Genomic DNA, 21,731 nt, shown 5'->3' on the forward strand with positions numbered 1-21,731 from the left:
TCGGAAGGAAGATGGACTGCCAGGCTCGGATGCCCAGAAAGCCCTTCTGGCCAGCTCTAACCTCTTCATGTTTCTATCTGTATTCGCAGGGGGGGTCGTACCTTTTGCAGGAGCCTCTTGCCACCAGGTATCACTTTCCATCCCCATCCCCAGTCGGACAGCGCCACTCTCCCCACACACACGCACCCCCCCTTCACCTTTTCTTCGTCCCTCCCCTTAAAAAACACACATAAATAGATAAAATTACCATTATAAAAGAAAATAAAATTAAAAACAAAAAACGAAAACCAAAATGGGGCAGAGGAGGGGGGCTGCAGCTGGAGCCGTCTCTGGCAACCCAACTCTAATCTCCCGCAAACCCCCGCTATCAAAAGCTTGGATCAGCATATCTAATGTAAACGAGCTTTCACACATAAATAACGTGCCACATCTGGCTATTTGGTTTTTATAGCGTCTTAGCTACCGAGCGATTTATAGAGGGCGAGCTTGTTAAAGAGCAGCCCGGGCTGGGCCGGGGGAAGTTGAGGGCTGCCCCGAGGCGAGGGAGGTGTGAAGAAGCGAGGTGGGAGCTGGGGGCGACGGAGGATTTGGGCAGTGCCGGGTGCCGGGGGCGGGGGGGGCCGGAGTCCCCGCGGCGGCAGAAAGCGGCTTCTCCGCATCTTTGGGGAAGGGGGGCCGGGGGGAGGGCTCTGCCCCCCGGGGGAAGAGGGGCCGGCTCAGCGGCAGGGCCGGGGCAGGCTTAAAAGAGCCATCCAGGAACCGGCGTGTTTGCGCTTATAACCAATTTATTACCGCTGAACATATGGCCAGTATTTCGCCTGGCGTCACTCGCCGGGGAGGAAAGCAAACAGACCGCGCGATGTAAAGCCGGAGGAAGGAGCGGCCGCCCTGCACACGCCGGAGACAATGCGAGAGGCGCGGAGCCGCCGCCGCCGCCGCGCTCAGCCCCCGCCCGCCTAGGGACCCCCGGCCCCCAGGTGGGACCCCCCGGCCCCAGGTGAGCCCCGCCGCGGTGGGCAGGGGGGCGGCGGGTTGTCCCCGAGCGGCAAGGGTCCGCGTCGGTGACAGAGCAGAGGGAGAGGGGGTAAAAAAAAGGGGGGGGAACCCGGCGGAGAGACGGCTTGGGGAGCAGCAGGTGGGAAGGGGCTTGAGGGGGGGTGGGGGGGGGGGGTTGGGGGCCGTGGGGGATGCAGGTAGAAGTTGATGCTGAGCGGCCGCTGGAGGAGCGGGGAGGTGGGGCGCGTCCCCCTGCCCCGACGGCGGGGCTCCGCCGGCCCGGCCCGCCCCTGGCTCCGGTGAGCGCCCGGCCGCCCAGCCCGGGGAGGGGAGAGAAGGGGGCACTCCCCCCCCGCCCCCCCCACGCTGCCCCGACGGCGGGACACTTCTCGGCTGCGACGGCAGAGTACGCCAGAGGACCGGGAATGGCCCCGGCCCCCGCCCGGCCCCGGCGCTGCCCGCCGCCCCGCTCCCCCCTCCTTCACTTCTTCCCTTCGTTTCCCCGGCTTTGCCCACGCCGCTGGTGTCGCCCCGACTCGGGAGCGAGTACTTGGGTCGGGTCCCCCCGGGTGGACCCTTCTCCCGAAAAGAGCCTGACACACGCGCCCCCCCCCGCCCGGAGCAGGGCGTGCGACCAGCGGAGTCTTCCTCGGGGGATTAACGTGGACCAACCCTTTCCCCCCACCACCCGCCCCCGGCACCCCCACTCGCGACGCGCACCCACCAGCTACCTGCGCGGGCTCCCCGCTAAGCCCTCCGTGTTGTGCGTGCGGGTGCGAGAAGTAAATTCAGATAAGAAAGTGCTCTCGGCCATAAATCCCCCGCATTCCCATCGCCCGCGGCGGAACGGGCCGGATTTTCCTTCCCGAGGAGAAACATCTCTGACAAAGCTTAATCGCGTTGGGACACGTTTAATCATGAGAGAGACGGGAACGAATACAGCCGGGGGGCTCGCTGGGGGCGGGGGGGGGGGGGCATGAAACGTTTGCCCGGCAAATAGAACAGTTTATAATAGAGTGGAAGGGGAAGGGAGGCCCCGGGCCGGGTTTAAAGCTTCCACCGGGGAAGGCGGGGGGGGGGGGGGGGGGGAATTAAATAAGACAAACAAATAACTGGGTCGGGATGCGGGGGGCTGCGGGCTGCCGGCTTTGTGCTCGCACGCATGGCCTTAACAAACTGCCTCTGCCACTATTGGCAATATTTTCAAAGATCTCATTAAAGTGCATTTATCAAAGCCCTAACATGTGCCCTCCGGCTCTGACATAACCCCGTTAGCCCCCAGGGAGGAGGGAGAAAAAATCCCAATTTCTATTACAATTCGCCACCTCGGGAGGTTGGTTGGAGGGCAGGCTAGATCTAGATCTACAAATTTATAAGTAATATCGGTGAATAGTGAGGATTTCTCCGTCTTTGAAGCTTCGGGGGGAAGGAGATAGAGTAATCGTGAGAATAGGAAAGCTTATTTAGATTCCTATGTCCTGGAGAAGATTTAATTGTCTGCGGAAGAAAGGCAGGCCGGCGCCGGGATTTTGGGGGTGGCAGGGGCTTTCTCTTGAGCCTCGGTAGGGAAAGCTGGTGTCGGCTCCCCTTCTGTATACGGGAGAATCTTCCCACTGTTTTTCCCTTCTTTTTTTTCTTTTTTTCTTTCCCCCCAAAGCATCCTTAACGCCTTTGTTAATGCTATTTTTCCAGCCGTGAAAAGAGACGGGAATTTCACCCCGCAGAAACTCCGAGCCCCGCACGTTACAATTAAGTTCTTGAAAGCGACGGAGGATTCAGCGGGCTCTGGTACCTCCTGATTTGAGGAAATACGATTTTTTTTACACCCCCTCCCCCGGCCAGGATGCCGGTGTGCGACGCAACCCGGTGCCGTGGGTTCCCCGTCCCCGCTCCCTTTCCCACGGCCTGGCGCCGCCGCGTCCCCTCCGAGCCGGAGCCGCCGCCGAGCCGGCAGCATCTCTGCGGAGCTACCGCTTTATCCCGGGAAAAATGCAATTTAAAACCCTCTGTGCGGGGCTCTCGGGAGGTATATTTAGAAGCGACAGTTTTGTTTTGATTTTTTTTTGTTGTTGTTTGTTTGTTTAGTTATTTTATCACCAACAAAAGATGTCCTCTGTAAAGACGCGGCTCTCCTTTCCCCTGCCACACTTTAAAACAAAGAGGGTGTTGCTTACAGGGGATGCTCCCGAGGTGAAGCTCCTAATAACAATTAGCAGGAGCGGCATGGGCTGCCCTTCCATTTCCCTATTTATTTCAAGTGTAGCTCATTCTGAAAGGTAAAATAAACCTGTCCCCCTAACAAAGGCTTTGTGTGGGCTTCGCTAATCCGTACCGAGCGGCAAGGTGCAGTCCTCCTTGTTTATTTATTTGTGGTCTGGAGCGAGGGAAAACAATAGCTCGCACCTTTGGTCTAATCAAACAGTAAACTAATCCACTTGACGGCTGTTATCGGAGATGCGATGCGGGGATGGGTTAGAGGTCAGGGCGAGCAAACCGCGCTGGGAGGGGGGAAGCAGTGGAAGGCTCCCGCCAAACACCCTTTTATTCATTTTATATAAATAGATTGTATTATTATCTATGATATATGTATATGATATCGCTCGACAGAGAAGGAAATGAAGTCGGGGGCTTAAAACAGAGGGAGAGACCCGGCGCCTTGCGGGGAGCGGGAGCGTTCGGGCCGCCGGCCGGAGGAGAAACTCTTGAGGGGAGAAACGAGGCACCGCGCCGCGTAAAAACACGACCCACGGCCCGCCCGTGGCGTGGGGAAACCCCGCTCCGCCTGCCTTGCCGGGCACCGCAGCCGCGGAGAGCCGCTCAGAAGGGCTCTTTCCCTCTCCTGTCCCCCACCGAGTGTCTCTTCCTCCCTCTTAAGAAAAAAAAAAAAGCTTTAACGCCGCTAAAATCAACACCCACCGCCCGTGGGGTGTAGGGGGGCGCTCCCCAGGCAGATGCTGGGGGGGGGCGGCGGGGGGGGATAAACAAGGGAGAGGGAGCGGAGGCGAATGGCGGGTGTTTGAGCTACCTGTGAAAGTAAACAGGTAAACACTCCCCCGCTAGCAGAGGCACTTCTCCTGAAGTGCATCCACTCAGCCTGTGTACACGCACCGCGCCGCCGGCCGCCCGTGGGCTTGTGCAAATAACCCCCCCGCCCCGGGCGAGCCCCCAGGGGCAGCGGGCTGGGGACCACCCCTGGCAGGCTCTTTAAGAGGGACACAGCAGGGGGAAAAGCACAAAGGGTGGCGGGGAGCACCCCCCGGCTCTGTCACGATAGTCACCGGGCTGCCGTCGGGTTTTCCCCCTCCCAGGCAGCGCTGCTCTGGGCACAGGCTGCGTCCCAGCCCTGCGACCCCACCTGACGTCAAAGGGCCGGAGCGGCTCTCACGTCACCCCCCCGCCGGTGACGTCATGGCGGCCCGGAGGGAGAGGGGTCTCGCCCCGCAGCGTTGCCCGCGCGTGGGACAGCTCACCCACCCCGCGCTGCAGGGCCGCGGGGAGGCGTGGGGCTTTGTGTGTCCACCATTGTGGCCGGCCCGCGGCGACCCCCGGGGCCGTGTCCGTCTTCACGGCCCGGCCTCCTCCCGTGGGCAGCCCCCGCTCCCGCCGCCCCGTCGGGCCCCACCTTGCGAGGGGTTTGCAGGACGTTCTGCCCGTGTTGTGGCATTTGCGCGTCTGTTTGGGTTCGTGTGGGGTTGTATTATTATTATTATTATTATTATTATTATTATTATTATTATTATTATTATTATTTAACGTCCGTCCCTTCACACCCCGGCCCGAGGAGCGGAGCTGCCCGAACGGAACGGGCCGCCAGCTCCGCCGCCCCGGAGGTGCTCTGCCCGTCCTTCCTCGGCTTGGCTTCTTTATTTCGGGACGTTGTACGGTCCTCCTGCCGCTGTCGCGATTGTCGTTTTTATTCCGTCTATTTTTTTCCCCCTCGGGAAGGAATTAAAACCCCATCCTGCCCCATGCGAGCGAAACGCCGCCGCCTCCCCCGCTCCGGGCAGGTCGAGCCGCGGCGGAGCTGGGGGGGGTAGGAGGTAGGTGGGGGGGCGGGCAATAAATCAATCGATAAGGCCGAGATTTGCTGGAAATTAAAGCTCTCTGCCTGGTGCGTGTCTCAAGCCCCTCCCGCCGGGGAAAGGGGAGCGGAGCGGGGGAGCGCCCGCCCGAGTGGTTCCCTCCATATCGAGGAAGGACTCCGAAATGGATGAAGAGATAGCCATTGAGTGCGGTTGAATACCATGACAACTAGGAACAACCTCAGATTTATTCCCAACAGTTAGGACACATTGAAAGAGGGCGTCAATCACGTATTATTTCGCCACTGAAATAAATGCAAAAACTGCGCCGAGACAAAGGGTTCCAACAGAAGCCGGACATTTGTCTACATTGCGGACATTGTTTCCAGCTTAGCCATAGGGTTGTATTTGTGTTTGCGCGGGTCCGACCACCCAGGATGTGCTCAGGGGCTCGCTTAAAAAAAAAAAAAAAAAAAAAAAAGGGGGGGGGGGGGAAATCCCTGGGCATTGTCAGCCACATCACATACTTTATGGGAGGCAGGGTGGGGGCTGGGGGAGGAAAGATGAGGGGAGCGCGGAGGGAGAGGAGGGGAAGGTGCGAACACATTGATCGGCAAACAGGAGGATGTCTGAGGGACCGTCTTCCTCCCCTTCCCACCACCAGCAGCACCATTCCCGCTCCTGCCTCCTGGAAGAGAAACTCGGCCAACTTTTCTTTCCCAGAAATAAAGGTGGTGGTGAGAAGCCCCTTCCCAGATTGTAGCCCCCCCCACCCCGCACACCATCATCATGCCCGAGTACAAGCCCGTCCCGGGCCGGGGTCCGGCTGCGAGGCGCTTCGGAAAGGGAAAGGGAAAAGGAAAAGGAAGGGGAAAGGGAAGGAAAACGTCCGGGCCATGCCCGGCGAGGGTACGCACGGCCAAGGGTCCTCGGCGGGTGCAGGAAAGGGCAGGATGAAGGAAAATGAAAATAAAAGTTAGCGGCAGACAGATAGAGAGGGAAGAAGCTGGGAAGGGGGACGGTCTGCAGCCTCGGGCCGGGCAGGGGGAGCCTCTGCTCCGCGCCTTTCCGTCGTCACCCGCGTCCGCGGATGCTGCGGGGCTCCGCGGCTGCCGGCGCTGTGTGCGCGTGTGACACCTGGAGATACGGCCTTCCAAAACGCCCTTTGGAAAGCAACCCCTTCTTTATCCCCCTCCTTCCCCAGGTCCTGGAAAATAAGGGGAAAAGGAAAAAATGAATTCAGTCCAATTTGAAAGTCCATTGGGCTACAGCCCATTAAATTAACCAAGCGGTCTGGGTTTTATTCCCCTGGAAGAAGGAGGCAAAATCAATGAGACCTCTTCAAATAAAGCCCCCCCCCCCCCCCCCCCCCCCCAAGTAATCACCTCCCGGATCTCGCCGGGTCGTGACTGACGATCGCATTTTGCCAGTTCGGTTAATTTCGGAGCAAACTAGAATCAATTACTTGCTGTTTAATTTCCAGCGTTCATCCCTAAGCCTCAACCAAAATATTGACCTAGGCAGTTTAGATAAGTTGGTCTCTTGCCATCTGAGCCGCCTCTCGTTTCGGTCCCGCGCGGGCTCTGAGCGCGTCCCCGCGCAAAAAAAAAAAAAAAAAAAAAAGAAAAAAAAAAAAAAAAGCGCTGCCACCGGGTTTGCGTGGGCGCTCAGCCCGCGCGGGAGGGGTGGGAAATCGCGCACCCAGCTTCCCTCGCTCCTTATCGCTCGCCCCCCCTCTCCAATTTTTTTTTCCCCTCCCTGCTTTTCAAGGCAATCGGTGGAAAACACACTTTGGAGCGTGCGGAATATCGGGCTGGTGTGCGAGGCTCTTTGTATGTAAATACTGTGTTTAAAAAAAAGAAAATCACACCCTCCCTCTCTCGCTGACACACACACACACCCGCGGAAGGGCCCTCCCCACGCCGGTAATTAACTGACACGTTATACCACTCATCACCAATGGTGGAAGCTCGGAGCTCGCCCAAAACCCGCAATTTCACATCTGCAAACACTGTCTTCATCCACTTGACTTCCAAGACCCGCCCACACGTGGCCAACCTTTCCCGGGTTTAATGTATTTTTTTTCTCCCTCCTCTCGGCAGGTTCATGTGTGGGGACCAGCCTTATATGGACTGTTCGCTCCAGCAATGGCTCGGGTTTTTCAAGCGGCAGGCACGGGTTCGGGGTGTTTAAGCAAGATCCAGAAGTGATCTTTTTTTTTTTTTTCCTTTTTTTTTTTTTTTTTTTTTTTGGCGTGTCTGTCCCCCTTTCCCCTGGAGTTACAAACTATTTCCGAAGCCAGCTGCTGCTCCCGCTCTCTGAATTTCCCCCGTGGCAGAGCAAGCCCGTAGAAACCATCGCCGCAGAGATCCACCGCTGCGGCCGGGGCTCCGCTTCTTCTTTTGCACAAAACCCTTCGGTTATTTTTCTATAAATCCGTATTATTCTTTCTTCTTCTTTTTTTTTTTTTTTTTCCCTCCTCCACGCGTGCCGCCGCCCCCGGCTGCCGTGTGCGTGTGCGGTGCTGCCGCCGCCGCTCCGCGTGTGCGTGTGCGCCCGTGACACGGCGGATCGGCGGAGCCGCTCCTCCAACTTTCCTCGCCTAAATTTGGCCGGACCATGTCTCTGACCAACACAAAGACGGGCTTTTCGGTGAAGGACATTTTGGACCTCCCTGACACCAACGATGAGGACGGCTCCGCCGCGGAGGGCGGCGAGGAAGAGAGCGAGGCGCCGGAGCCACCCAAGAAAGCGGGAGTTTTGGGACAAACCCCCTTGGACACTGTTCAGACGCTGCCTTTGAAGAACCCTTTCTATGATAATAGCGATAATCCCTACACGCGTTGGCTGGCGAGCGCCGAGGGCATCCAATACTCCCGTGAGTACCGCACAGCGGGGACGGGGACGGGGACGGGGCAGCGAGCGGCTCCGCGCCCGCGGGGGCTTCCCTGGGGCGGCGGGGCGAGGGGGGTGGGCTACCGTTCGCCGCGGGTGGCTGAGCCCCGGGCCGGTGCCTCCATCCATCCCTTCTCTACGGCGGAGGAGCGGCCGGGCGGCGGGAGGGATGCGGGGTCAGCGGGAAAGATGCGGGATCGGCGGGAGGGATGCGGGGGGCGGCAGGGGTTGCGCAGCGCGGAGCCCCCCCTCCCCCCCCCGCCCCCCCCCCCCGCTAACGGGACTCTCCGCAGTGCACGGGCTAACGGCCGGCGGCGGTGGCCAGGACCCCTCCGGCAAGTCGCCGGAGCCGTCGGCCGACGAGTCGCCCGACAACGAGAAGGAGGCGTCGGGCGGCGGGGACGCGGGGAAGAAGAGGAAGAGGAGGGTGCTCTTCTCCAAGGCGCAGACCTACGAGCTGGAGCGGCGGTTCCGGCAGCAGCGGTACCTGTCGGCGCCGGAGCGGGAGCACCTGGCCAGCCTGATCCGCCTCACCCCCACCCAGGTGAAGATCTGGTTCCAGAACCATCGCTACAAGATGAAGAGGGCCCGGGCCGAAAAAGGTATGGAAGTGACTCCTCTTCCCTCCCCGCGGCGGGTGGCCGTGCCGGTCTTAGTCAGGGACGGCAAGCCCTGCCACACGCTCAAAGCTCAGGACTTGGCAGCCGCGACTTTCCAGACGGGAATCCCCTTCTCCGCCTATAGCGCCCAGTCTCTACAGCATATGCAATACAACGCCCAGTACAGCGCTACCAGCAACCCCCAGTACCCCACAGCACACCATTTGGTACAAGCTCAGCAATGGACTTGGTGAAGGCTGGAGGGGAGAGCGCACACACTACCCACACACACATACACACACACACACACACACACACAAAAGGAGGAAAAACAAAAATAATAAAGAAAGAGAGAGAAAGAGACAGACTGATGCTCCAAAAATAAAATCAAAACTGCGGGGGAAGGAATGGAGAGGGAAACGCTATTATTATTATTATTATTATTGCTATTATTATTATTATTATGTTTTTTTCCCTCTCCCGTTTCTTTTCCCCTCCATTTTTGGGGGGGTCTCGGTTTCATTTCGGGGGGGGGGGCGGGGGGGGAAGGGAGGGGAGGTGTTTTTGTGCGTCATTGTTTACAGAAATTTTTGCGCCATTCAGAGTGGTCCTGTCTACCTACAACTAAAATAAAAAAAGGGGGGGGGGTAAATCGTCACAATTAAAAAAAAAAAAATAAAGAATAAAATCCCCCCCGCTGCTCCTGTGGTTTTGTGAGGCAGGTGCGTGCGCCCCCGGAGCGCGGCCGCCGTACCCCAACACGGAGACCTCGATCGCTTCCCGTTCTTAGGACGATTTTCGGTCGCCTGTAACCCCCGACAACTATTAGCGGCCGTATTTTTATATCTCGTTGTGATTATCGCTGCCCTGAGTAGCAGCCAGGGCGTTCATTTTGTTTTTATCTTACTTGGGGTTCGCGTACAACTATTCCCCAGTAACCACGAGCAGAGGAAAAAGAAACGCGGGTTAAACCCTCTCTGCCCGCAGCCGCAGGAACGCGGACCCATTGTGCACAAACCCAGGCTTTCGATATTTTGAGAAGAATTTTAATTTTTAAAAAGCTGTGTTTCGAGGGGAGAAAAAAAAAAATAATAAGAGAAGGAACCGCTAACAACGAGGAACCGGTTTTGTTCGACTTCTCGGTGTGGCCGGCGCCCGCGGCCGCTCCCTGCATCCCCCAGCGGCATTTCGGGGGGCTCGGCCCGGCGTGGGGAGGTGGGGCGGAGACACGGCCGAACAGGTCGTGTCCCACCCCCCCTCCCCGCCCGCCGCCCCCGCGCCCGAAACCTCTTTTTTCGTGGGAAAGCGGGTTTTTTTCGGAGCAGTCAGCTTCAGCCCGACTCCTCCGACACCCGGAGCTGGCAAAAAAAGAGGGGCGGGGGGAAGAATTATTTTATATTTGGGATTGTGCTTTTATACACCCCAGTGTCCCCCGTGCAGCTGAGGTCCTCCGGTTGCCGAGTTTTGGGTACCAGCATCACCTCAACGCCCCCTCCCCGGGCTGGGGGCTGTTTGCGCGGGGGGACGGGGGGGGCGGGAGCGCGGAAACTTCGGGTGCAGCCCTCGGGGAAGCCCCGGCGGCTCAGGCAGGTCGGGGGAAAGGGTTAACACCTGGGGCACCCCCCCCAGAAAAAAAAAGGGGGGGGGGGGAATAAGGGAGAAGAGAGAGGCGAGGCGGAGCTGGGCGGCTCAGCCGGGGTGAAGCGGGGACCGAGCCCGGCCCCGGTGAAGTTACGGCCGGTTTGGGGCAGGCGCAGCCCCAACTCGGAGCAGGTTTGGGCACAGCTGTGTGCCTCCTTGCCTTGCCCTGCCGTTTTAGGATGGTAAAGGTGCTTAAAAGAAAAAAAAGTGGAGGGGGGGGGTGGCTTCCCGGTGTAACGGGGCAGCGCCTGCCCCTTCCCGCCGGGCTGAGCAGGACTGAGCCGCGCCGGTTCCGTCCAACGCCCAAAGCAAAGACACGGTCGGTACCGGCTCTCAGCACCCCAAACCGGCCGTGCCCCGGCGCAGCCTCCGCCGGCCCCAAAGCCCCGGGCGCAGCCTGCGCGCCCGGGCTGTTGTTGATGTTTGTTTTTTTTTCCCTTTTCCTCTTTTTTTTTTTTTTTTCTTTTTTTCCCTCTTTTGTTGTTCCTCCTTCCCCTCGCCTCCCCGCCGGGCGAACCCTGAATCCAAGCCACCCGAGGCCGAGGAGCTGCTCGGCTTCGCGGCGGGGACGGCGCCGGTAACCTGCTTGCGCACCGGCGGAGCAGCCCCGGCTTGTTCAGCGGGGGACAGGCGGCTAAGCAGGCGCAGGAGCCGGCTTTCCGGACCGGGGAGGCTCCGCCGGGGTCCTGGACCCGCACCCCAGTCGCGGGGGGAACCAGGTTTTCCCTCCCCAGCGAGCCAGCCAGGAGCGGGAGAGAAGGAAAATGGTCACTTTTTTCTTCTTCTTTTTTTTTTTTTCTTTTTTTTCTTTTTCCCTTTTTCCCCCCAGGCTCTGCTAAGTCTATAAAACCAGTTGTGTGGCCCTAACCTCCGTGGCCTTATATCTCCCATGCTGCCGGACCAGCTCCGGGCAGTCTATCTTTGCACAATATACAGTAGACTTCACAAAACAGCACAATGGGGAAGGCAGGGAGGTGAGCATGTTAGAGGCGTGCATATTAAAGAGACGGAGGCAAAGGCAGCCAGGGCTGGGCCGGGCCGGGGGTTGGGGGGTTGGGGGGGGGGGGGAGAAAAAAAGGAGAGACAGTTTGGGGGGGTGGGCCCCCTCCCTGTGCCTTCCCTCCCTTCTTCTCACCCCCCCCCGCCGCCCCCCTTTCCTCTTTTTAGGGCTATTCAATTCATTTACGGGAGGCAGTCCATCCCGGAGTCAGGGAGCAGTGTCCTTTGCGTTTTGTTAGGGCTGTCACTCGTGCTCATTGTTAGGCATGTTCTACATGTTGTATCCCATATGGCCAGCTGGGCCGGGGGACCCCTCACAAAACCCAAATTGTGCCCAGCTTTCAAAACCAGCATTGTTGTCTGTGAAAGGAAGACGAATTAAAAATTCGTGCTATATCTATTCTGGAAAAAAAAAAAAAAAAAAAGGGTGGGGGGGGAAAAAAGGAAAAAGAGTCCCTCTCTCTTTCTCTCCCTCTCTCCTCTCTCTCCCTCTCTCTTTGAAGACTAACAGAGGCCCTCCTCTTCTCCCAGTTCCCGCTGACAAGTTTCTCTCTCATTTCACAGGAAATTAGACTGCCCCCCCCCGCCTCCGCCCGCCCCCCAAGACCCAAGCGCATCTCCCCCGTAAAACACAAGGCGATGCCCGCTCCTGCGCCTCCAGCCCGCCAGCGGAGCTGGGCTGGCCGCGCTGGCCGCGCTGCGCGGAGGGCAGCAGAACAAGGCTGCATTCAGGGCCGGTAATGTTATGCAGGCTGCCTCCCTGCGCGGCCCGGCCGTACCGCGCGGCGGGCTGGCACGTCCCGCTTCTCCCCCGGAGAAACGGCTCTTTCTTGTCGTAGCTCCTCGTTGTGCAAGGCAGGCCGTCAGAAGCAGAAAGGGAGAGAGAGAAAGGGCCGGGGAGGTGGGGGGGGGGGGGGGGGGAGAGAAAAAAAAAAAAAGGAAAAAAAAAATTAAAAAAATGAAATGGAAAAAAAGGGAAAAAAAAGAAAATAGTAAAAGGATAAAGAAAATAGTAAAAACGTAAAGAAAAAGAAGAAAAAAGAAGGAAAAAAGACAAAAGAAAAAAGAAAAAAGAAAGAAGAAAGAAGAAATTAATAAGAAGAAAGAAAAAAGAAGAAAGAAGAAAGAAAAAAAAAAGAAAAACGGAAAAAGAAACAAGAAAAAGGAAAAAAAAAAAGGACGGGAACCCCCCCACACGCCAGCCCTCCTTGGCATTTTCAGCACCCCAGGCAGAGGCGGAGGGATGCGCAGAGCTGCGCGGGGGGGCGTTGCTGTTACCCGGAATTGATCCGGGGTGGGAGCGGGCCCGCAGCGCAGGGATGAGCCTTCACCTGGGGGCCCGGCACCTCCGGCACTCCCCCCCCCCGACCCCCATTCTGCCTGCAGTTTTGGCAGCAGCCCGCCCCACTTTGCCCCGCCGCCGGTGCTCCCCCTTCCCCGGTGAGCCCCTCTCCCGCGCCGGGCGCTGCGAGAGTCACCCGTCACCTTTGCATCGCGACACGCTCCGCGGATCGCGATTCGGGGCACAATCGGGCGCTTGCTCGGGGCGGGTGAGAAGCTGAGCGCGGCCTTCAGGCCCCTCTTCGCCCCGCTCCTGGGGTTCCTCTCCCTTTCCTTCCTCCCCCCCCCCCATTTTTTTCCCCCCTTTTCTCCTTCCTCCACCCTCTTGTAGGCAAGAAACTATTGAGGCGCCTCAGATAGATACCCTGATAATGAGCTGGAAGCCCCGTTAAGCCCTGGAAATAACTTACTTTCGTCACCTATTGACTGTTTGGCTTAGTTTGGAACCGGTGTGGATTTTTCGGGTCTTTTCAAGAGAGCCGGTCAATGAAAAGCTAATCCAATATTTACAAAGTATAAGGGCAATTCTCGGCGGTGTTCATTAAGGGGCCGGTGGGGAAGGGCTGCGGGGGGACACAGGGGGGCCGATCCTCCCCCTCCCCGGCCTGCTCGGGGCGGCTGGAGCGGCGGGGATATGGCCCTGGGCGGTTTTTCAGGAATACTTGTGCACTTGGGACTGCAGGAGCTTGGTGCTCTCCCCGCATCATCTCCCCTTATCCCCGCAAATACCTTCCCCCCCCCCTCCCGCCCCGCCGCAGCCCTTCCCCAGCCCCCTCTACCCCAGCGTCCCGCCGTTCTCTCTCCCAAAATCAAACAGTTTATGGATTTTATCGCTTTCTGCAGCGGGAGGGATGTGTTTTATACTATCGCCCCCCCCCCCCAACCCCGACACCGCCTCCGCGGCGCTGGGCCGGCGGCCGCAGGGCGGCAGCAGAGCCCCGCGCAGACCGGCGGAGGACGGGGCGACGGACCGCTACCGCCTCCGCGCTTCCCCCGGGGCCGGGTGGAGGGAACGGCGGGGAGGCGAGGCGGTGGGCACCGGCCCCCGACACATCCCCCCCCCGCCCCGTTGGAGCGGCCGCACGGCGGCGCTGCCGGATAAGGGACGCGCCGTCGGGGCCACCACACAGCCCCGGGACCCCTCACCCGGGATCCGCCCCCCACAGCGCCGCTCCCCCCGTCCCCGGAGGGGTCTCGATCACGGCCAGGATCCCTGCTCGCAGCGTCACCCCGGGGGAAGGGGCCTTCCCAGCCGCCCGGTGACACGGCCGTGGCACGGCCAGGACGGATGGAGCAGGGGGATGGATGGATGGGGAGCAAGCCGGGGGTTAATGGGATGGGTCCCGCCAGCACCCTGCTTTGCCCCGCTGTAGGAAATCGCTTTGAAATACAACACAGAGCTCAAGGTGTGAAGGCATGGTGTGAAAATATCTATCCCGTAATCCTCATGTGGGGCAAGACGCCATAGAAGTGGGAACTCCTGGCCCTTCTGCCCCCAGCAGCACCAGGGGTCAAGCAGACCCTCAAAGACCTAGGAACCCACCTTTTGGGCAAACTGCACCTGTAAGTGAGAATGCTTTGGTGCAAAGCGTTCACCTATTTCATACAATTATGAGTATCAACAACGCCAGAAGAACAAACCAACCAACCAGCGAGGGTATCACAGCATTCCAGAGAACTGAAGATGAAGTGACAGCGCACGTACCGTTTCCTCCCAGCACTCCATCTCTTCTCACCCCTGTGTGAAGTCAGCATGTTGGCAGCCATGGGGATGGCTGCAGCTGCCTTACTGCTTTTGAATGCACTGGGAGCACTTACAGCTCGCACGCTCAAAGGTACTGAGGCATCTAAGCATAGCAGGTAGGTGCTTAAGGACAACCCTTTTTTTTGGAACGACTCAACTCAAAAGTGCTTTGGGAAGGGCCAAATAAATGGTAGCCAGTGGGTGCCCTTGCTGTGCCTTTAGCACGTCTTCCCACCACCAGCAGACAGCCCACCGCACTGTGCAATAGCCACAGGCACGCTCAGCCGAGCTTTTTTTCCTCCCTGAGATATTCAGTTGCTGTGTTAGCCAAAACAAGCTCTAAACAAATGTCAATACTCATGTTTTGTGTCAAAAACAAGAGTCCAAGCTATGGCTTTGCGCCCGCTTCTGGCCTTTGAAAGTATCAGAACAACAGGTTAGAGCTCATAGCGAGCAAGTCCAGATGCCTTTTTAACAACAACAACAAAAAAAGCCAGTTCTGGGAAAGCAGCAACTCTTATTCCCAAGAGCAGCATTGCATGCTCACCCCTCCTTACAGCAGCCTCCCCAGGTTGACCCCATTAGGAAATGCTTCAGGAGAAACAGATACAGCCCCCACTTAAATAAAGTGTGAGGACAAAGGCTGGCACCACTCACCTCCATGCTACAGCCCCACTGGGGGATGGCTGGGGGTGCCCTGCCGTTCTTTCTGGGGTGGAGCACGACAAGCACACTCCAGAACTCCATTTCTTCCCCAGGAGATAACCCGTTTCCAGCTCCAGAAAGCTCTGTTTTTCTTCCCGGGCTCATCCATGCTGTGCTCATTTCTCTCCAGGTGATGCATCCCTAAATTCTGCGCTTAATTCAGCAAACAGCAAGACTTTCATTCAGCAGATTCACTATCCAATGATGGCGAATTCGCTGATTTTTGCAGAACAGCTGTTGACTAATGATACTTTTAGAGATAAAGAGCCAACAATTCTGGCTCTTTTCATTTTTTTTTATATGTATACACACACACACACACACATATATATAAAACAACACCTAGGAACCAACACAACCGTGCCCATTGGCTGGGGACACGGGGATGAAGACCTCACTGGCCATCCGCCTCTTGGAGGTGCGCCCACCCACACGTCCCCCCCCCTCCCCCGTCCCAGTGCAGGGCTGCTCCCACTTTGCACAGCCCGGGCTGTAGCTTTGGAGACAAGCTGGCCTGGCAGCCGTCGCTCACCTGGTGTGACACTCGAGCATTGGTTCTTCCTCTGCTCAGACCTTACCTGAGAGGTGGCTGTCACCTCACTTCCCAATAAAAAAAAAAAGGCTTCAAAGACAGCTTCCAGCACCAGCTCACCACATCGGGTTTCTTCATGCTGCCCCACACCAGCTGGCCCAAGGGGTTGGACAGGAGGGACTTCCCCTTTGGTTTTCCCCACCACATCTCTTTCAGGCAGTGTCCCCCTCCTCCCTCCCTTCCTGGCCATGCCCGCGGCTGGGACAGGTTGGTCCCCTGCAAAACATTTGAATGACCAGCAGGTTCCGAGATCTCGGGGTGCTTGCAAAGGGACAAGTGTTTGGTTGGAAACTAAAGGATTTAAGCCTGAAACGTGTGTTATAGCTTGGGTGCAGCACCCTTCCCTCCCGCAGGCTCCCAGGCTGACCACCCACACGCCCCACGGCACTCTGCGAGTCTGGCCAACCACAAAAATTAAAGTCTGCTCCATGGATAAAAAAAAAAATGAGCATCAACATGCAGCTCCCTTGAGGCACCGCAGGGACATACTGGCATGCAAGTCCGACAATTTATTATTAAAAAAGTTTTATACATCAGGCAAAAATAATTTGAAACACGAGTTATCGCATCTCCATTTTAATGTTTAATACATTTTATTGTTCTACACAAATAAGGTTTGAGCAGTTTGAGGTATCTGGGGGGCTTACAATAGGCCCTAGTTCCACTTACATAGTTGGGATTTAACTGCTAGAAATCAAGTCAATGCTATCAACAGAAAACATTAGAAATATGATGTAAAAATCCCAGCGCCCAGAGAAACTTGCCTTGAATTGTTGCAGATTCACTTAAACTGAGCCTCTTGATCCTGCACAGAGATCTGCTGTATTTCATGGGGTTTAGCACCGTTTCAGGGAGAAAGTTATCCAGGAGATCAAAACTGCAAGCAAAGCTGCTCAGAATAAATTGTGTAAAATCGTATTATCACCACCACAGCTCAGTCTGATCAAACAGGCTGAACTGTGTCAACTATTTAAGGAAAGGACACAGTGGAAAGAATGTATGTGCAATGTATGTCTATTCTGACCATCACCATCATCATCATTATTATTATATACTGCAAAGAACACAAACCAAAAGTATACTAATCTAACTCCGAGGAAAAAAATAAAAAAAAATACGAAGAATTCAAGCATCTTAACATACCCAAACTCACTCTGACCCCATGGAATACATAGGTTGGGGAAGGAGGTTTGGGGGACTTAAAGCACAGGATCCTTTTAGCATCTAAGGTTGTACCTGGACTAGTAAACTAAAGGGCGCTGGTGATCATTCCTTGGAACGGTGTGCTCTAAAGCACCAAACGGCCAGAGGAATCCCTGCCTTTTCCCAGGGTTACCGGAGCACGGTTTCAGTGCTGCCCCCGAGGTCACGGCGGGGGCTGTGTCCCCCAGCCTCCTGCCCCGCGGTCACGCTGCCGATGCGAGCGCTCACCAAGGCGGCTGGAGGTGCGCGAGTTGCGAACAGCGCACAGGAGAGCTTCTCTCTCCCCATGACCTTTGGGAGGTGCTGCACACATCTTGCACAGAAGCGTCTTTTGCGGGAAAAGAGTTCATCTTCTGTTGGCTCAAGACCGTCAGAAAAACCCTGAAAAACTTCCCCTGTCATGGAGCTATTTTCTTATTCAGACATTCCCCCCTCTTACCCCCAGTTAAAGTTGCCTCACAAAAGTCTGAAGACCACTGACTCCTTCTAAATAAAGATAACACACACGTGCTTTGTTACCCAAGATCGGACCAAGTAATTCAACTTCCATATTCTTTTGATAAAAGTGGCCTTAACTTCCCCCATCCTCTCTCCAAGCCTCAGCCCAGCCTTCATCCTCTGCTACACCACGGAGAAGGACCCGGCGCCAACATCTCCCAGGGCAAAACAAGTTCCTGACCCTCTTTTGTGCAGTCTCGACCTGCCTCGCTCCGTGTTCAGCGAGCCAAAGAGCTACAACATGGTGCTGCTCCCGGGGGAGCACAGAGACGGGTGACACTGCAAACGAAGGGATGCAACGGCAATGGTGTGGGACAGAAGAGGCGCCTGTGACGCTCTTTAAAAATGTCTCACTGCTGCCTGGGCACAGACCAGACCCACTCCCAACAGAACTGTGGCGTCGGGGCACATGGCTCCCCCATGCATCTGCAGCGAGAGGTCCCCCCGCTCGTCAGATAAAGCAGCTGGTGTGGCGCAGCGGCCATTGGGTTTGCTTATTCCTCTTCCTCCCTTCTTTGCCCTTCCGCTTACGTAATTGCTCCAGGGGTTGCGAAAATCCCGTCCGTGGTGCAGCTTTCCTTCCACAGCCTACACACAAGTAAAAATATGCTTAGTTCAGAAAATATGGCAGGAATCAGCCTCAAACGTGTGCTTTCAAAATAAAGCGGCAGCAAAGCAACCCTTGAAGTTTTTTTTCCCCAGGTATATTCCCCAAAAGCCAGCAACAGCCATAAGAACCTAGTTAAAAGTATATTGTAGCCCCCTTGGCTGAAGTGGGTGTAAATCACAGCCCACGGAGTGATCCTAGTAGACCCATTTGTGTACAAAACAAGTGACTTGTAACTTGACCTTACTTTGCCCTGGAAGTGAGATGAGACATTGCCTGTGCTGAGGCACGTGCAGATCAGCGTGCATCATGTATAGCCAAAGATTTTTGGAATTCCCACACTGTCCTCCTCCCAGGTGGACAGAGAGAGTGGCTACGTGTCAGACCCATCACCTTCACGGTCAGGTACCGTGATGGTGGGCGAGGAAGGAAAGGGAATTACTGGTGATTTTAGAGGTTGCCACAGAGCCCAGATCAAGGGAATATCACACCAGCCCTTCCCCTCTTGCACACATGTTGCGTGCCAGGTAACCACATCTTCAGCATCTTCCAGTAAACTGTAAGAGATGTTTGAGGGAAACCCTGGCTCTGCCAGAGACCAGCCCAAGTTTTGCAGAGCTGAGATCTCCTCCTTCCTTCAACCCACCTCCTGGGCACGTTTTAATTGCCTGTGGAAAGAAGACACTGGCTAGCACTGTCACCTCACCCTGCGTTGCCACACTCAAGCTTGCATCGCCAGCAGTGGCCTGAAGCCTCTGGAGAGCCAAGCCCACCTTCCCAGGTAGGGGGTGGGAAAGGGCATCCTCAGACCCACCAAATGGATTAAGGGGAGAATGGTGGTGTGCATTCATTGCCATCCATTCCGCCCTCACAGATCCTTTGCCCCACTCACCGACGCTGCCTTCGCACACTCACCCATCGTGACCACCACCAATCTAAATCTGTATGTCCTCATACGTGCAAGAATTGACATACACACGTAAGAAAGGCAAGGAAAAGGGCGCTAGCAGCGCTAGACATCGCATTAATTTACTCCTGCCATAGAAGCATTTCAGCCAGGATAGAAATATGCTCAGTTCACGCAATTCTTATCACCAATTTCCAAAGACAAAGGCTTTAAAGGTCAAAAGAAAAAACTCACTTGTGGCTTACGGGATGCTTTTTGAGGTAACGGATAAATGTGGAACTTGTCTTTGATGGCCCCTTTCCGAGTTAGGTAACAGCTGGATGAAAATCCACTACAAAAGATAACTCAATGTTGTTATTAGCAGTGACTTTGGATAGCAGCTGTTTGGTGCATTTTTCAGAAGACTACTTGATTTGTCCCTCTCAAGTGAGGCCACTTAAAACTCTGTATTATGGGAAAAAAACAGCAACTGAAACATCCCCAGCTTTTTGTGTTTTGGCTCTCTTAAGGTAAGTGCTTCAGAAGGAGGCAAAAATAAAACTCAACCCAGAGTCAACAAAGAACAAATCAAGTTGATTAAGCCGAGGAGGGAAGGAGAAGTGAAAAAGGTACGGTCGCCCAGTCTGTACCAGCAGGCATCCGACCACCTTTGTGCATTTTGTGCTGGGTACTGCCCATATACAGTAACTACAACACCCCCCCAGCCCCAATATAAAGACCTGAGGAAAATAAATCCGTGAAGGCAGGCGGGCTACAAAATTAATCTCAGGTGACAGAGGAACGGTAATATTGAAAGTCACTTTGCCTTTTTGCAATCCAAGACATTCAGGATTGTTTTTTCTTCTTCTCTATTCTTCTTGAACCAGGCGTTTTTGTGTTTGCAACCTGCAATCATTAACCCGATTATTAAACTGCAGCCTCAGTGCTCTGTGGTCAAAATTGACAGAAACCTGGTGAAAATTTGGTCTGTCCAAACTCACTGTGGAACAAACAAGTAGCAAACTAATGATCGCCAGTGGGTGCACACGATCACAAAGTCACGAGCTTATTGTCTTCAGTGTGAACCTGAGTTTTCAGAAGGGATTTAAAGAAGGAAAAGGACCGTGGCAGTGGTGTATCAGCTCTGGGAAAATGCTTCAGCAAAAAGCATGCGAACACTTACACTGGTATATACTGCTCCATCTTCAGCTCATCCCAAGCCCACCGAAGTCTGAAGACACCTATTAACCTCATTAAAGAATGCGTTTGCCTTTGGAAGGCTTAGACTTTGGAGAATATTTTTTTCTGGGCACCCCATCATCTCTAAAGGAATAAATCGACTCACTAGCATGGTTTAAGCCATCTGGCCTAACATACACCATCAGTTTTTTACCACTTTCATAAAAAACCTAAATTAGTCTAGACTTGCCATTCATCTAAAACCACCGTGCAAGTATTCAAATAGGAACCTAAAAGTAATCGCTGTTAAACTTTATCCCCCTTTCAACTCAAATGTAAAGCTGAAGCTTGGCAGTAAACACGGTAAGACTTTTTTTCCATAACCAGTCAATTTTGTCTGGCTTAAACTAAAATTCTAGGGCTCCCTTTTCATTTATAGCCATGCTTTGTATCTAGGTTAAGGACTTTAAAGTATGCTAAAGACAGGCTTTTGTTCTCCGTCTACTTGCTTTTACCTCTCAGTTACTACTGAGGTCAGATCTTCAGCTCGTGCAAACCAGTGTCTCTCCATTAGAGCCCGTGGGGCGTAACGCTTGCTTCAGCTGAGAGCTAACTGCTACGAACGTGCTCTCTTCTTCACAAGTCCCCACAGGTCACAGCTCCAGAGGAGCTCCCGGGCAACTTTCTGTATAATTCATGATTGCTTCCTGGAGTAAATAATGCTTTCTGCCCTCCCCGCGCGCCTTCGGTTATTGTGTTCCTTCAAAGGCCCCGACAAATAAAAGTTTGATGTTTATTTTATTTTAAGAATGACTATTTACCCATCTTCCCTATTCTACCTTTATCCTGTTTACCTCTTACAATAGCGAGAAGTCACTGCCAGGTAACCCCTTTCATTTCAGCCCTCTCCTTGGTAAGTAAGGATGCGTAGCCTTCAGCTGAGCTGTTTGCTCTGCAGCTGAGCTACGCGGTTTCCCTGCGAGAAAAATATGCCACATTTTCTTCAATTCTTCAGGGAAAGTGCTGACACCTGACCCTTGTCATGTCTCCAGCTTTCCGTTGGGTTTGAGCTGCCTTCTCACCCTTAAATCCCATTCACCGCGTACACCAGTCAGGACTTCATATTTGCCAAACATCCTTCCTTGGAGAGGGGGAACGAGTCTGGCCAGGGGCCAGCTTTGTGCTGGTGGTGGAGGTGACAAAACATCTGGGACACAGGGCTGGTGGCAGGTGCTGGGGGTGCTGGATGGGGATCTGGGGCCAGCTCAGACTAAGAACAGTTCTTCAAGTGAGTGCAGCTCCACCGTTACAGCTCTCGCTCACATGGTGATTATTTGGGTGCGCTTTGTGTCAGATGAATATTAATATAATTGAGAAACAGAAGCAAATGGGTCTTTACATGGGCCTTTCCAAAACAAAGGTTTTGGAAACATGAAGGACCTGGTTTTCAGTAGCACCACCAATAACATTTAGGTCGTTGCATCTTCTGAAGAGACATGAGAAGTTTCTGAAGACACGTGAGAGCATGAGAAGTTTAGTCCCAATGTCATCCTCTGCTCACACTCTGGCTACATCAGGTAAACGCAGAAAGTGGCACCTACCTGGGTTTTGGGAGGTTCCTGTTCCTCAGCCACAGAAGAACTGAAGAACTTTGGTTTTCCTCCTCCAGAGCAATGCCAAAGCAGAGCAGGGCTTGGGTTCACCCTCAAGAGTGGGCTTCTTGGCTGTTGCTGCACTGATGCATCCACGGCTCTCGCCGTGTCTCTTGGCATCACAAGAACAGGATAAGCAACCTTCTCAGGATAAAGGTTATCTGTGTACCTT

General features: G+C 55.0%; 1 protein-coding gene across 1 annotated transcript; it reads left to right on the top strand.

The window, feature by feature from the left end:
- Positions 1–744: 744 nt before the first annotated feature.
- NKX2-2 (NK2 homeobox 2) lies at positions 745–8,982 on the top strand. The gene is made up of 3 exons (XM_074578198.1): positions 745–997; positions 7,121–7,896; positions 8,207–8,982. The coding sequence occupies exons 2-3, from the start codon at positions 7,638–7,640 to the stop codon at positions 8,764–8,766; spliced, it is 819 nt and encodes a 272-aa protein (XP_074434299.1). The 5' UTR covers positions 745–997; positions 7,121–7,637; the 3' UTR covers positions 8,767–8,982.
- The last annotated feature ends 12,749 nt before the right edge of the window (positions 8,983–21,731 follow it).

The sequence above is a fragment of the Larus michahellis genome, chromosome 3 (assembly GCF_964199755.1).
Source record: "Larus michahellis chromosome 3, bLarMic1.1, whole genome shotgun sequence".
In the NCBI taxonomy this organism is placed as follows: Eukaryota; Metazoa; Chordata; class Aves; order Charadriiformes; family Laridae; genus Larus; species Larus michahellis.

Excerpts from the sequence above, each read along its gene's own strand:
- NKX2-2 (XM_074578198.1), top strand. The coding sequence starts at position 7,638 with ATGTCTCTGACCAACACAAAGACGGGCTTTTCGGTGAAGGACATTTTG. Across the intron at positions 7,897-8,206 it reads CGAGGGCATCCAATACTCCC|TGCACGGGCTAACGGCCGGC; the intron begins GTGAGTACCGCA and ends GACTCTCCGCAG.